The sequence below is a fragment of the Dioscorea cayenensis genome, chromosome 11 (genome assembly GCF_009730915.1).
Source record: "Dioscorea cayenensis subsp. rotundata cultivar TDr96_F1 chromosome 11, TDr96_F1_v2_PseudoChromosome.rev07_lg8_w22 25.fasta, whole genome shotgun sequence".
NCBI lineage: Eukaryota > Viridiplantae > Streptophyta > Magnoliopsida > Dioscoreales > Dioscoreaceae > Dioscorea > Dioscorea cayenensis.
The window spans coordinates 21,166,593-21,182,833 of NC_052481.1; the positions used below are offsets into that span (position 1 = coordinate 21,166,593).

The 16,241-nt window shown below is 36.5% G+C and overlaps 3 protein-coding genes across 4 annotated transcripts; 1 reads left to right on the forward strand and 2 right to left on the reverse strand.

Annotated features, from left to right (window-relative positions):
• Positions 1-2,335: 2,335 nt before the first annotated feature.
• On the reverse strand, positions 2,336-5,050 carry LOC120271758 (receptor-like protein EIX2). Its single transcript, XM_039278435.1, has one exon. It carries the CDS (start codon positions 5,048-5,050, stop codon positions 2,336-2,338), a length of 2,715 nt encoding a protein of 904 aa, XP_039134369.1.
• Positions 5,051-11,119: 6,069 nt separating this feature from the next.
• On the forward strand, positions 11,120-13,379 carry LOC120272286 (glucan endo-1,3-beta-glucosidase-like). 2 transcript variants are annotated; one of them, XM_039279080.1, is made up of 4 exons: positions 11,120-11,369; positions 11,463-12,442; positions 12,516-12,816; positions 12,897-13,379. In XM_039279080.1, exons 1-4 carry the CDS (start codon positions 11,315-11,317, stop codon positions 12,920-12,922), a joined length of 1,362 nt encoding a protein of 453 aa, XP_039135014.1. In that variant the 5' UTR covers positions 11,120-11,314; the 3' UTR covers positions 12,923-13,379. The 2 variants fall into 2 exon arrangements, with proteins under 2 accessions (XP_039135014.1, XP_039135015.1); XM_039279081.1 differs by having other exon boundaries at positions 11,121-11,369; positions 11,466-12,442.
• Positions 13,380-13,431: 52 nt separating this feature from the next.
• On the reverse strand, positions 13,432-15,927 carry LOC120272287 (APO protein 1, chloroplastic-like). The gene is given in 5 exon segments (XM_039279082.1): positions 13,432-14,373; positions 14,548-14,687; positions 14,690-14,917; positions 15,679-15,735; positions 15,826-15,927. Coding segments are annotated over 4 exon segments (1,227 nt in total). The 5' UTR covers positions 15,700-15,735; positions 15,826-15,927; the 3' UTR covers positions 13,432-13,535.
• Positions 15,928-16,241: the final 314 nt, after the last annotated feature.

Below are 16,241 nucleotides of genomic sequence, written 5' to 3' on the forward strand. Positions count from 1 at the left end.
AAATTTTCGGATATGTGCCAGCTCAAGCCCATCTCTTGTATACCCAAACCTAGCATTTGTGAGAAATCATATTGCTATACCAAGTTTGTTAAAGCAAAATTTATATTATATAGGAAAGGACTAAATGTTAAGGATCGAAGACAAAGATAATGCACAGCACTCACAATATACTAGACACTCAACTTGTTGGAAGCCTTAGAGGAATACTGAAGCTTAATTGATATATTAAGACTTGACTTCAAAGCAAACAGAGATACAATATATAGAGGAAATAGTTGACTTAACCTACTGACACAACAATTAAACTTAAAGCAAAGATAAGACAAAACACAAAAAGCATAAAGCTACTTTGAAAAGTAAACATCCAATCCTAGCGTGAATTCTTAATTCCTCCCATCCAATCCTAGCGTGAATCACAAAGTTAGAAAAAGTAAATACATGTTTATAGGAGGAGGCCTTCTATGCAAAAGATATTGATTTTTTAACATATTAATTTTTTTGATAGTATTTTAAACTTTTCAAATTTAATAGCGGTGCTTCTATGAAATATAATATTGAGTGGAAACCATATTAAAAGATATTGATCTATCTTTTAATATATCTATGATAAACTTTTTGAGTGGCAATAAAAAATGTGAGTGTAGTTTACAACCTTAATACTCTCACGTTGGTGACTCCAAAATATTTATTTTATAAAAGTATATATTAAAATTAAAAATGAGAATTTTCCAAATTTATAATAAAGCAGAAATGTTATAAATTTTAATTAAATAAAAAAATCAATCTCGCTGCTAAAGGCTGCAATAAACTTCCGACAGCTACTTGTGTGTTATGCAATGCGGATATTGAAACTGTGGACCATTTGTTCCTCTTATGCCCTTTTGTTGTTAGATTGTGGGCTTTCCTTGCAGCTCGCTTTCATTTTCCACCCCCTCCTCACTCTGTTGAAGAATTGTGGGGGAGCTGGCGAGCTCTTATTCCAAAACCTATCAAGGATACCGTGGACCTTGTTATTAGATCTTTACTGTGGCATGTTTGCCTTGAGAGAAATGCTTGAATTTTTAACAATGCTTATTATGTTCATCAGTCTGTGTTGTTGAAAGTTATTTATATGTTCTTGTCTTGGATAAATGCAGTGCCAGATGCCAAAAAAGCAAAATTGGAAGGGGCTGTGTCTACGGCCAAGCGTAGTCTGCAGTTCCTTGGTGGACAGATAGGGATTGACGTTGTTCCTACGGAGTAGTTCGTTTTGACGTTGTGCTCCAGTTGCTCTTTTTGGGCCTGAGTGACCTGTTCTTCAGTGTTGTTTTGCTTTTGGTCTTTTGTTTGTTTTGTTTCTTTTGTCTCTCTTGTACTTTTCAGTTGCTCTCTCGCCACTTCTTGTGGTGTTTTTTTTTCTGCTTTTTTTATTGCATGTGGTTAATCCACTTTATTCACAAAAATCACTTCAAAACAAATCCAAACACTCCTTGTAATCATGTACCTTAAAAAAGTGGCATTTGTATGTGTAGGGGCTTAAGCTGGACTTTTATAATAAACTCACCTAAGCTCCTCACTTAATCTATTTTTTTGAGAACATTCGGTTGAAAAGAAATAAAAGTATTTTTAATAATGTAAAAATCCACCCGATTTATTCAACTAAAGATTGATAATATGTTACTTCTCTAATTATCTGTGATCTTTGAACAAACAAAAATAAAATAGACTCATTTTCTTCTATCAAACACAACCTCAGCTTCATTGATTCTTCTTATATTGCTAGCGAGCCTAATCATACAAGAAAAGATCCCGTGAAAGATGCATGATACTATCAAGCACAACCTCAACTTCATTGATTCTTCTTCTTTTGCTAGCGAGCCTAATTATACAAGAAAAGATCCCGTGAAAGATGCATGATGCTCTCTTGATGGTGTTACCACAGACAGATTATTTATGCTTTTGATTGTCTCTGATAAACCTTCTTGTGTTGTTTTGCAGTTTTAACGTTTTTGTATAAAACTAGATGCTATAGCCAAGAAGATTACCAAAATACTCTTATACACGATTTGAATTTACACAGTACAGGATCGAGCGAAGTTTTTGACAAAGTCGACAAACGACAAAACAAAGGACAAACGGCAGTGCAGTGCAGCACTCGGTGGCATTGAATGACCTCCCCGAGAATAATCCCCCGCCACGCGACTGGAGGGAGAACGGAGAATCCTCACACGTAACTCCCACAGGGTGACCCTAAATATGAATTATAAACCCGAGAGCGTAAGTCTTCGTTAGTACATTGGAGAAATATAAATATATACAACATTGGAAACGTATATGTATAACCTTTATGACCATTCTAATGATTCGTTGTTATCATCTTGATCCTCATCCTTGTGAAGCACAGTGCAACATAAACATAAATCTTGTCAAACGAGTTGTCCATGCAATGGAAATAGGCATACCTCCACTTCTTCTTGAATGCTAAAATACCCCAAACAGTCCAGAATCCCACTGCAAACCCTGATAAAGATCCAATGTACATCCATAGCATCCCATCGTCTTCATCCATTCCATCACTTAGTTTTTCTTTAAATATTCCACCATCTTTAGTGCAATTGTCACTTAAAGGATATCCACAAAGATGATTTCCAACATAAATGGAGGGATCATTGAATGTGTTGAATTGGTTACCTGATGGTATCTTTCCTGACAAATTGTTATAAGATACATTGAAGAGACTCAAGAAAGTCAAATTTGATAAAGTTGCAGGTATACTCCCTGAGAGCTTATTTCTTGATAAGTCTAATGATTGCAGTTGCTTCATTCTACCCAATTTATCCGGAATCTCACCTTCTAAAGTATTTCCAGAGAGGTTTAAGCTTTGAAGACCATACAAACTTCCTAGCTCTTCCGGGATGTTCCCTGATAACTCATTACTAGAAAAGTCCATGTAACTCACATATCGAATACGAGATCTATAATATATAAAACTCAAGAACACGGTTCCACCATATTCGAGCAAAATATCAGGAGTTCCTTGAAGCATTTGCATGGTAGTCAAGTTGCTCAAACTCTTTGGAATAGGACCCGAGAGATTATTGCTTGACAAATCAAGTATTTGTAAATATTTGAGTTGAGAAATTTCCTGTGGGATGTGATTAACAAAGGCATTCCACTTTAACATGAGGACAGTTAAAAATGATAGGCATTCTCCCATCCATGTTGGTATGTCTCCAGTGAAGTTGTTGTGGCTAAGATCAAGAGCGAGCAATTGGCTGCTGTTCTTCATGGAATCAGGGAGCTCACCAGACAATTTATTGTGGCTCAAAAGTAATGACTTTAGATTACGAAGATTAAAAATTGAGTTTGGTAAAGCTCCAGATAAATTATTGTATGCCAAATTTATATATGATAGTGCAGATGAATCCGACCAGCAATTAGGGAGTTCACCTGATAACTGGTTTATAGAGATATCAAGTGCTACAATTCCCTTCATTTGACACAACCAATCAGGTAAAGGACCTGAGAACAAATTAGCAGAAAGATAAAGATGTTCAATGTGAGAGAAAGTTAAGAGTTTGGGTATCATCCCTTGAATCTGATTACTAGAGAGGTCTAAATGGACAAGGTTGCGAGTAGTCAAGTTCCACAACCAATGAGGCACTGTGCTTGAGATTTCATTATCAGACAAATCAAGTGTATTCAACTTGTGTTGTGTCTGAATCCATGCTGGGAATTCAGGACCAACTGTGGAAGTGCTGATTCTTAATTCGTTGAGAAGAAAAGGAGGAACCCAATTAGAACTCACTCTGAAAACCAGTGCACTATCAGACATATCAAGTGTTTCCAATTTCTCTAGTTGAGTAAAGTGTTCTTCAGATATAATGCCACTCAACCGATTATAAGCAAGATTTATATATTCCAGCTGTGCAAGTTTTGCTACAGATGAAGGAACAGAGCCAGATAATAAGTTATATGAGAGATCAAGAACCCTGAGATTCTTGATGTCCCCAATCCAATCTGGTATATCTCCATTAAGATCGGTGGAGCTTAATTGCAAATGAGTGAGACTATGTTTAAGGCAGCCAGAGAAAAGGCCTCCAAGTTCAACAAGTGTCTTGTTGATATTTAACCCAGACAGATCTAGAGTTTGCAAGCTACAAAGACTGCCTATGCTTTCATGTAGGTTAATCTCACTCTGTTGGCTAGTATCAATATATCCATTTAGCATTCTGGAAGACCAGTACGTGGTCAGCTGATGAAAACCATTGAAACTGAGGTCTAGATATTGAAGGCTGTTGATATTGAACACCCAGGAAATCCCCAAGAAATTGATATGGTTGTAAGAGAGATCAAGAATGGATAGAGATGTGAAGTTGAAATGAGGAAAGGAAAGAGGAAGCTTTTCTAAATTACATCTGGACAGGTGCAGCTCATATATGGAAGGAAGCTTGTTGAGAGCTTGGAAAAAGCTAATAGATGTGTTGCCAATGTTGTTGTAAGTCAAATCCAAGTGTTGCAATGAAGTAAGATGAGAAAGCCATTGATGAGCAGGATCATCAACATAAATTCCATAATTATATGAGAGGTCAAGAGTCTGCAAACCGGATAGATTTCCAAAACTTGAAGGAATTGCTCCGTGAAAGTAAGAATTAGAGAGATTGAGGTATATCAACTGCTTGAACTGACCAATGAATGATGGAATACTTGTTCCATTGAAGAAGTTGCCACTCAGGTCAACATGATTCAAATGTCTAAGTTGAAGCAAAGATGGAGAGATCTCACCTCTCAGCTGCAAGTAATGTTCGTTTGATATCTGATGATCCGGACCCTTGAGCTCCAGTCTAACAATGTTGCCGGTGAGGTTGTCACAATGGACTCCTTCCCATGAGCAGCAGTCTTGTCCCATCACCCAAGATGACAGCTTGTTGTTTGGATCTTTGATGTGTTTCTTGAATTCAAGAAGAGCTCTTCTCTCAATCTCCATGCAAGCACTGCATGATGATGTATTAATGAGGACTACTAACAATAGTATTACGAGTTGTAGCAGCACATACATGGCATAATCCATTGCTACATGTGATGATAGCTAAGACAATGGGCTTTTCCTGTCATATATAAATAAGGCTAATTACTTGCGTTAAGAAAAAAGTGTCTCAATTTGTAGGACCAAAGCATGTAACAAAAGCCGCCATTGATGAATTGACCGAGCTGTATATATCTTACTCTTCTTTTTCTTTTTCTTTGTTTAAACAAAGGCCACGAGCTGTATCTTGCTGAATTAAAATTTTCTTCCATCAAAATCAGGAATGTGAAGCAGGTGCAAGAGATACTGGTTCCTCACTTTGACCGTACGTAATTTTATTTTATTTTATTTTATTATATTTTTTTGACAAGAGGAACAGACAGCCCGAAGGCCCTGCTAAACCGTCAAGGGGGTGCACAAGCCTCGGTAGAGTAAGTGGGGGCGGGGCCCGCATACACATGGGCGCTGGAACCACCCGCACACAACCACCGCTCACATCTCCCAGAAATGTGCCCTCAGCCGAGAATCAAATTCTCACCACTCGGTGAAGAGCTCTATCGGCGACCCGTATACCAACAGACCATTTGGTCGTTGGCAGGTGCAGGTGGGGGTTTGAACTGTTTTGACATGAGAAAGCGCGTAACTAGTATAGCAATTCATCAAACAATTAATGTGCAATATCAAAAACACCTAGCAATAGCATAATAAATTAACAATACAAGAAGGATATACAAACATTCATGCAAAAACAATATAAGAGATACCAAATTTAACATGATTCGGTTAAAAACAAACCTACATCCGCGGGAGGACAATGCTTAACTATATTATGAGAAATAACAATAGTACAAGAAATAAGTACAAAGCTACAAGAGGATTACCAAGTTCTAAAAACTGAACCTCATCTTAAAAACAAAGATTTTACTTTATTTTAATGCAATCAAGCTAGAACAAGAGCTCTCTTCTGCACCTTTTTCATTCTTTCCACTCGCTACATACCCTATATATACAATAAAGTAATGTAGACCGTTAGATTAAAAGACATCAAGATTTAGCTTCATTCCAATGATCATAGATATCAAACCAACATGAACCACCTCCGTGTGGGACTGTAAATTATTGGTTATTCATTGTTTACTTAGACCGGTATTGTACATTAGGTCTCATTATAGGTTCCCTATAGGAGGAGTTATATTCTTCACCCCTCTAGGATTACATAGGAGAAGATTTATCATTATGGGGTTATAGTATTTTATATATCATATTGGGCGCACGTGATAGGCCCCTGCGTTACCATGCATATTAGTTCAACACACATGGTAAATTTTTATAAGGTTATCATAGCTTGTACACCTCCATATCTGTCTATCCCTTTAACTCCTTTAAGTGAAAAACACTTATCACTTGTTTGTCAATAAAAAAATATATTATGATTTGAATGAAGAATCTTGAAGGCTTGTTTGCTTGATCAAATTAAAGTGAGTCACAAAGTTATGGGCATCGGTGTGTTGCGAGTGTAAAACAACCTCACTCAATATATTGGGACAATTAAGTAATAGCATTATGTTGAATATTATGATTTGAGTTAAAATTCTTCCAAGGCGTTCGGTTTCAAGAGAGTCGTGTAGAGATGGAGTCCAATGTTTACGTTAGGAAAGTGTTGGGAAGGTGGAATTCCCAAACCCTCTGCTTCACGCTTTGAGTTTTTCTAAAAAAATAAAATGTGAAAGTGCAGTGAAATTAGACTCACAAGGGTCACAAACTTCAATTCCACAACTTGTTCAACCAAACAACCCGGTAGGTGCTTCCCACTTTCCTCATGTCCATCACCCCGTAACCCCAAAGACTAATAAAACAATATTTTAATTATTTAGCAAAGTCCATGAAACATTGCACGTACAAAAGCGTAGTATTGAAGAGTAAAAAACAGAAAATGGAATTATTTGCAGAGAATGAGATTTCAAAGAATGTAACTAACTTTTAATTAAGAAAACGAATGAATATATTCTCATTACAACTTGAGACATTTATAATAGCAATTACACTCTTTAATTGCATCCTTCTGTCAAAGGTTGCATTCATGAAACAACACTAATATAACTGCAAATAACTGACAACTGAAGCTAAATTAATTGCTTCACAACATTTCACGTTGGCTGCCACTTGGATAATTGCATTAACATAGATCTGAAATAATTATGTTTGTGGATGGGGAGTGGCTTTGTAAATACACCAGCCAATTGTTCATCAATTCCACAATGCTTCAAAATAATCTTCCCATCTGCCACAAGGCCTCTGATAAAATGAAATCGTATATCCATATGCTTAGTTCTTCTATGCATTGTAGGATTTTTTGTTATGGATTTTGCCGATCTACTGTCAAAAAAAAAATCTCAGTTGCTTCAACTTGAACTTGGCTCATGTCTTCAAATAATCTTCTTAACCATATTGCTTGACATGACGATGACGTAGCCGCTACATATATACTCTGCCTCCGTTGTTGATAAAGCAGTTACCTCTTGCTTCCGAGAACTCCATGAAATTGCACTGGTACCTAGCATAAACACACTTCCTGAAGTGCTTCTTCAATCATCTAATGATCTTGCCAAGTCGCTGTCAGTAAACCCAATTAGTTTTAAAGTTTGAAGTTCTTCCATACCAAAGACCAAAGTTAATTGTTCCTGCAATGTAGCGCAGCACTCTCTTGGCTACAGCACAGTGAAGTTTTGTAGGATTGCTCATGTACCTAGACACCATGCTAACAGAAAATGAAATATCTGGTCTGATGTGGACCAAATAATTCAATCCTGCAATTAGGCTTCTGTTACATCTTTGCATCTATATTCCCACTGCCATCTTTGGCTTGCATTTTCTCTGCATTCATCGGAGTCAAAGCCTTCTTACATTGTTGCATGTTAAACTTATTTAATAAATTTTCTGCATACTTACTTTGACTAACAAATATTCCTTCATGCCCTTGTCTCAATTCCAGCCCAAGAAAATATTGCATTGGTCTCATATCACTCATTTCAAAAGTGTTCATCATTCCTGCTTTAAACTCATCAATTAACAATTGCGAGGATCCCAAATAAATAATGTCATCAACATACAAACAAACCAATAACATATCATTGCTTCCTTTCTCCTTCTTCTTGTATAAAGTGGGTTCATTTACACTTCGTTCAAACCCATGATGTATGAAATAATGATCTATCCTGCTATACCAAGCTCTTGGAGCTTGTTTCAAACCATATAAAGCCTTCCTTAATTTATAGACTTTATTTTCACTTCCTTCAATCACAAATCCCTCTAGTTGATCAACAAACACATCTTCTTGAACCTCTCCATTCAAAAAAGCACTTTTCACATCAAGTTGATAAATTGGCCATTGTTGTTGTTGTTGTTGTGATGATAGTGCAAGAAGAACTCTTACTATTTCCAACCTTGCAACCGGTGAGAATGACTCCTCAAAGTCCACTTGTTGCACATGTGAATACCCCTTTGCCTAGGGGTGTCAAACGGGCCGTGCCGGCCCGGGCCCGGCACGAGTTGGGCCGTGCTTGGCCCAAGCACGCGTCATCAGATCTTTGCCTCTCGAGCCGCAGGCTCCAAACCCCGGCCGTAGCTTTAGGGCTATTGCGGCCCTGCATGACACTGCTAAACGTAAGTTTTTTAAAAAATAGTATATTTTTGTTTTTTAGTCATAAACGCTTTTAGTCTATATTTTTGAATTTTAGGATATTTTTATATTTTTTAGCTGAATTTTAGGGGTATTTTTTTATATTTTTGGGGTTTAAAATAAAAAAATATAAATATAATATAACCTGCAGTACGTCTCGGACCGACCTGGTGGGTGGATTGACCGTGCCGGCCCGGCACGATTTCTAGACGGGCCGTGCCGGCCCGAGCACGCATAGTGCTTGAGCCGTTGTGAACCCGGGCCGGGCCAGCCCGTTTGACACCCCTACTTTTGCTTTGCCACTAACCTTGCTTTGTGCCTTTGAACAGTTCCATTTGCATGAAATTTTGTTTTGAATATCCATTTTAAGCCAATGGTATCCTTTCTGGTAGATCACAAAGTCCCCATGTTTTATTTTTCCAAAATTGATGTGATTTCTTCTTTCATAGCTTCTTGCCATTTTTTTTTTTGAAGCAACTTCTTCATAGGTGATTGGATCCATGACAATAAAAGCATAGGAACAAGATTCATATAATTCTTTTTAAAGTTATGACCTTTGAAACTGAAGTTTCTCCATCTAAGGAATTACTGTCGTTTGTACTTAATGAATTGTTGTTGTTTGGTGTGGTCCCACCATCTAAATTGTTATTGTTTGGTGTGGTCCCATCATCTGAATTGTTATTGTTTGGTGTGGTCCCATCATCTGAATTGTTATTGCTTGATGTGAGTAAAGGATCTGCAGCAACTTCGATTGAAATCCTCTTTTGTATTTTTGCTTCTGTATTCCAATCCCATTTTGCACCCTCATTGAATACAACATCTCTGCTTATTATTACTAATCCATTCACTGGATTATATAACTTATATGCTTTTGATTCATTTAAATAACCAATGAATATGCATTTCACTGATTTATCATCTAACTTTTGTCTATTGTGAGAATTTATTATGGAGTATGCTATGCAGCTAAATATTCTCAAATAACTAACAATAGGCTTCATACCTTTCCAAGCTTCAAAAGGAGTACGGGTGAAAGAAAATAAAAATTGGTTACCCAAATTTGAACTGGGTTTAAATATAGGTTTAATTGTTAGGCATGCGTCCCCTGTAATTATATACTTTTCTCGCCTTTTGACTTTGTAATATTTTTAGATGACAGCTAAGTTCCTTATATTTAATGAGGGATGAGTCATTCTAAATCATGCAGTGTAGATGGATATGCTAGAATCGCGAGCGACTTAATCAGATCCTAAAAATATCATAGCTGACTAGAATCCAATCCCAACTCGACCAAATATGAGGACTTAATTATACCTAAAAATATTAAAAGGACTAAAAAGGTAGAAAGTACACAATTATAGGGACATATACAGCAATTAAACCTTAAATATACATATATTTACAAAAGCTAAAAGTATAAAAAAAAAATCCAAATCCTTGATTTAATCAATTTTAGAGCTATATATATATATATAATTTTAAATTTTACATGGGCTAAAAGTAAAAAAAATATATCCAATTCCCTAATATAATCTCTTTAAAATATATTTATTTTTCTTTTAATTCCTCTCTACAGGTCCTCATCAATCCCATCTTCTCTCTTGCTTCATTATTGATGAGACATTTGATGCTTCCGAAACTATTTTTTTTTTTGCACCGCTTAGGATTGATAAAGTTTTTTTATTATTTTTTGTTGTGTAGAGTATACTATAATATTTTAATTTTTTTTGTAAATTATAAGTTTATTATATCTATTTTTTATGTAATGTTATTATATAAAAAAATTTTTATAAAATCGATAAAACTTAAATTTGAATCCAGATATCCAATATATAGTACTAATTTAAACCAGGATGTGAGTCGAGTTTTTGCAATCCGAAAAACCGAGTACCTGGTTTTGCTCATCCCTATATAAAATTTTATGGAAAAAAAATATATGATTAAACAATTTATATAATAGAAACTATTGTATACATTGAATTTCAAAGGTCTTATGGAGATTTATTGTACAAACAAATAAACGCAATTAAATTTTTCCAATTATTGATATTATAAGCAATATAAACAAAACTTAAATGTAATAAAAAAATTTAAATTTATTCATTAAAACACTCAGGAGCAGATTATATATTACTTTAATATTATTTTGTATAAATTGTATAGATAATAATAATAATAATAATAATAATAATAATAATAATAAATTCAAATGTTAATATAAAATCCTCTTGCCAGACACCAAAATCTAGCTTTGTTTGAAGGCACATCTGTCTTCTAGCTATGTTGTACTTTTCCTTTATTTCTAATAAATATGGTTTATCCATTTTGTAAAAAAAAAAAAATCCTCTTGTAGACACAAAATCTAGCAGCCTCCTTGCTTATGTTTCGATAGATTCCTTAGGATCAATGTTTTAAATTCAGAAAAAGAGAAAACAAAAAACAAAAAAAACCAAAAGCAAAAAAACAAAAGCCAAAGCAAAATATTCAAAGTCACGCAAAAAAACAACAGGGATGAGTTGAGTACGCATCTCCAACACCCAAAACCAAAGAAAAGTATCTTGTAAAGCACCTGATCATCCTCTTCTTAACAACTCTCTCCTTCACCTCTTCCTGATCAGTTTTCACCAACAATGGCCACAACCATCTCTGCATTTACCTTTCTCTTTGCTTTCTTCTTCATTCAAGGTAAACTTCTCAAACCTCAAAAACAACTTCACTGTTTCATTAAACTTAATTTGCATGCATAAATCAATCAATCAATATGATGCACATTTTCAGCAGTGCATGGAGCTGCCATTGGTGTCAACTATGGCAGGCTAGCAAACAACCTCCCACCACCACCCCAAGTTGCCCGGTTCCTCGCCCAAACAACAACAATAACTGGCGTGAAGCTCTTCGATGCAGATCCTTTCGTTCTCCAAGCTTTCGCCGGCACAAATCTATCTATCAACCTTGCCATACCAAATGAACTAATACCAAAACTAACCAACCTTTCATTCGCTCAGCATTGGGTCCATGTCACAATTCTCCCTCACATTCAAGTAACAAACATTACCCGTATTCTTGTCGGCAATGAGATACTCTCCACTGCAAACAAGTCCCTCATCAGAAGCCTTGTCCCTGCAATGCAAAACATACATACTGCTCTCACAGGTGTTGAGCTGCACCACCGTATCAAGGTCTCATCAACACATTCCCTTAGCATTCTGTCCACCTCCACCCCACCTTCTACTGGACAATTCCGAAAGGGATATGATACACAAATGATCAAGCCAATGCTGAGCTTCTTGAGAGCCACAAATTCTACTTTCATGGTTAATGCATATCCTTTCTTTGGCTGCAATGCTGACACTCTTGATTATGCTCTTTTCAGAGGAAACACTAGAGTGTTTGATGAAAATACAGGGCTGGTGTACATGAACATGCTAGACGGACAGCTTGATGCAGTGTACTCTGCAATGAAGCTGTTGGGATTCACTGACATCGAAATTGTTATATCTGAGACAGGCTGGCCATCCGTTGGAGATGAATCGGAGGCTGGAGTTGATATTGAGAGTGCCCGTGACTACAATGCAATGCTTCTTCAGCATGTAACATCTGGTGTTGGAACACCACTCATGCCGAATCGAACCTTTGAGACATACATCTTCTCACTTTTCAATGAAGATCTCAAGCCTGGGCCTAGATCTGAGAGGAACTTTGGCCTGTTTCATCCTGACATGACTCCTGTTTACGACATAGGAATTCTTCGCTCAGAGGTACACAAATATAATAAACTTAGGTGAAGAAAAATGTCAACATTCTCAGATACTTAATCTCTAAGTTTTACAGGGAGAATTACCTATGCCTGTGCGCTCAACAGTGCCTCCAGAGGTTCCAGACCAAGGTCAAATGAAGCAATGGTGTATTCCAAAGCTGAACGCTGACATAAAGGCATTGCAGGAGAACATAGATTTTGTCTGCAGCCAAGGCCTTGATTGCAATCCCATACTACCAGGAGGAATTTGCTTCTCACCAGACATTACTCGAGCGCATGCTGCGTATGCCATGAATGAATACTTCCAGGCATTTGGGAGGAACTCCTATAACTGTGACTTTGGCCAAACAGGAGAGATCACCACCACAGACCCAAGTAATTTTGCGGTTCTTTGTCTAATGATTTATTTCACCATAGATTCTTGTCTAATTGAGATTGTTGGAATTTCTTTGCAGGTTATGGAAGCTGCAAATTCAATTAATAGGGAAGCATTGCCATAAAAAACAAAGCAATTCAAGCATCCATCACTTGTTTTCCTTTGTATTACTGTTGGTAAATAGAATGATGTATCACAGCATTTCTATTGGTGTCCTTTTGTAGAAACTCAGGTCGTTGTCCATTTTCAGAAACTTGGGTTGTAATGATTTTTTGTTTACCTTATTGTCATTGTAATTGAAACTTTTTTCTCAAACACACAAATTTGTCAAGCATGATGCCTTAAGATCAAAGATTTCAGAATCATAGTTATGCCTTGCTAGTTAATTTGATAAATAAAAATTTTGCATATATATTGTATTGAATCAAATCTAAACAATATATGTTTAATTTGTGTTTAACATAGTTTACAAACTCGAAGATATAAAGATATAAGCCAGAGTATCACTCTATCAAGTTATGCATTTGCGTCGATTGAAGTCAAGATACCATGTATTGGCTTGCATCTGAAAAAAATGCATCTAAAATCATATATATTAATAAACTTGAAGACAATATGAAATAAAATCATATAATTAGCCAAAATATCAAGGATAACAAGTTTCAACAATTTTGACATTATAAGACAAGCGAGTGAGTATAAGTCTCAGTGAAAGACCTTATGCTACTAGTTTTGCTTCTTCTGAGTCTGGAACCACAATGTCAATCCGCATCATCGGCCTGTAAGCATCAGGTATCTGTGCACCTGCCTGCACACATAGCTCCACCACCGCTGGTGCTTTACCGTAGAATTTTTTTAGCTTGCTTGTCAATGGCGGGCCTTTGGGGTCCTGTACATGCCACACGTAATTAGGAGGAATCACTTCATCGAGCGTAGCATCTTGCCATCCATGCTTCCCATCCCTCCACTGGTGCTTGAATGCACCACAGAGCTTGGCATTGTGTCCCCACGGCCCTACATGAACCTCTGTGCAATACCCACAAGCCTTCACAGTGTACTTCCGCATCAACTGTCTTACACCCCGTCTGACTGTGCTATACGCTTTGATGGTTGTCTCTGCAAGTTTTCTTTTCTCATTTTCTGACAAGGGTGGCCGAACATTATGAGCTCCATATGTATCGAGTTCTGCTAGCAGGGCCATGGCATCTTCTGATTGGCATGGCTTTGGATCCTCCATATAACCACCTATATCAACCACTTTCTTTCCAAGCATACGAATGGGCTTGGTTCTTCTACGTGAGGGGTATTGTGGTAAATCAACCCCAGCTTGGATACAAAGTTCAATAACTGCTGGTATCCGGTCATAGTTGAACCGTGTCTCATGTTTTATGCGGCGGCCAAAAGGATCAAAGAGATGGTATGATTCAATGGGAACAAGAACATCATTTATGGAGCCTCTGACCCATGAATGATAACTTCTGCGTTGGGAATTTCCAGAGCCATAGCAATTCTGGATCTGGTGGCCAGCAGGACCAACATGGACATCGGAACACTTGCTGAGAAAGGAATTTGTCAACAAGAACAAACCAAGTGTCAACATGGTTGAATATAAGTCAATTATGATGCAAGTATATGCAGATAAAAGCCATAAACTGGAGTTAAACGCTAAAACTACTTGAAGATCAGATAACAACAAGAGAAAATGATGGCATTATGTCTCATCAACTCACCTACAACCATAGACAGGGACAACAGTCAGAAGCCGTGCCACACCTCTAATCAGCACCTTCCAATATTCTATTACCTCATAAGCAACAGGAATTAGCTCAGGGACCAGTAATCCATTCTTTGGTGGCTCAAGTGGCTTTTTCTATCCCCAATTCTGCTAGCCTTTTTGTCCTCCCTAGAAGCCCTTAACATCTTTTTGACTGGAATAGGATAAGGTTTCTTTTTGTTTTTCGGTAATATTGGTGGAAGATCAACATTTTGCTTATACTTGCGAAATTTCTCAGTTGATGGAAGATTGTCTGGTTCAAGAGAAACATTAACCGAAAGTCCAATTTTCTTTTGTACAAAACAATGGAGAGGTTGATACCCAACCTGCATCCAAAGAGAAAAACTACAAGATTACGGACTAGAGACATAAGATCTTTGACAAAATGTTCATATCTAATACATGAGCGACAGCATTGTTTTCCAAAACTTAGATAGGTAAAGGAAATGCCTTAACAATCATGGATGATTCATAGAACTTGACTGCAAACTCATTACTCATAGATGTGAAACAGCCACCAATGATTCACATGAGAAAACTGCACCATGTTGAAGACTCTTCCATCATTCCAGACTTCGCAAACAGAAATGCTAGTTTTAAATTTCACACACTAAGACTAAGGCGCAGAATGTTACTTGATATAACCCACATCACACTACATAGATCAGAAAGAATGCAGTCATGATTCTATTACAACCAAATAAGAGATAGGACAGGTGAATGGTCATAGTTTCATCACTACAATATTACCCACACACACACACAATTAACTTTCATAAAAAATCCCTGATCTTCTGACAATGTTATCAACAACCATTGATCTTCTGATGAATGATTCATTAAAAAAAACCATCTTTTTTACTCCTTCAGCCTCAACAACTTCTTTTCTAGCCTGGTGATCAGCTATTTCCAATTTTCTCACTCTACCTCTTCTCATTCAAGCTATCAACAAAACCACCAGTTTTGTTTTTGATCTCAAACACCACCTCACAACCACAAACAACTACCAAGATTAATCTCCAACATTTTAAGATAAATCATTCAAAACCAACAAGAAACATGGAGTAAAAACACATGGCACTAATACCTTCACCAATCCATGAATCATGGGTCGCTTAAATCTCCAAAACGCTCAAAAAACAACCTGTAAACAAATCAGAAAAGAAAGGAAAAATGAAACATAGTCTAATAACTAAAAAAAATTGGAAAAAGAAGCATGGGAGCCGAATCAAACCCTAGGAAAAGAACAACAAAAGGAGAGAAAGGATGATTTCTTCAATGAATGTAGGGTTTGAAGCTCTTCTCTTCTTCCCCTTCACCAGGGGGCATTTGACGATAAAAGATATTTATCGAACTCAACCTTCCTGAAAGTAACACATGGTCTTTATGATTCGTGCAAAGTATAAGATAATATTTGATTTTCTAATTATATTAAATTAATTACATAATACTACTAATTAAAGTTCACCAATTAATTTTTAATAAACTCTTTTTTGGTTCTAGGTTATTAAAGACAATTAAATAGGGCAAGTTATAATAAAATCATTTAATGCAAAAATAAAATATATATATATATTTAAAATCCTTTTATACATTCTGCTCATAATTTTTTTATAAAAAAAAATTTATATTCATCATACTAGTTTGGCC

Bases quoted from the DNA above. Each gene is read 5' to 3' on its own strand.
- LOC120271758 (XM_039278435.1), bottom strand. From the start codon at position 5,050: ATGGATTATGCCATGTATGTGCTGCTACAACTCGTAATACTATTGTTA.
- LOC120272286 (XM_039279080.1), top strand. From the start codon at position 11,315: ATGGCCACAACCATCTCTGCATTTACCTTTCTCTTTGCTTTCTTCTTC. The intron at 11,370-11,462 runs GTAAACTTCTCA...GCACATTTTCAG, and splicing joins TGCTTTCTTCTTCATTCAAG to CAGTGCATGGAGCTGCCATT. The intron at 12,817-12,896 runs GTAATTTTGCGG...ATTTCTTTGCAG, and splicing joins GATCACCACCACAGACCCAA to GTTATGGAAGCTGCAAATTC.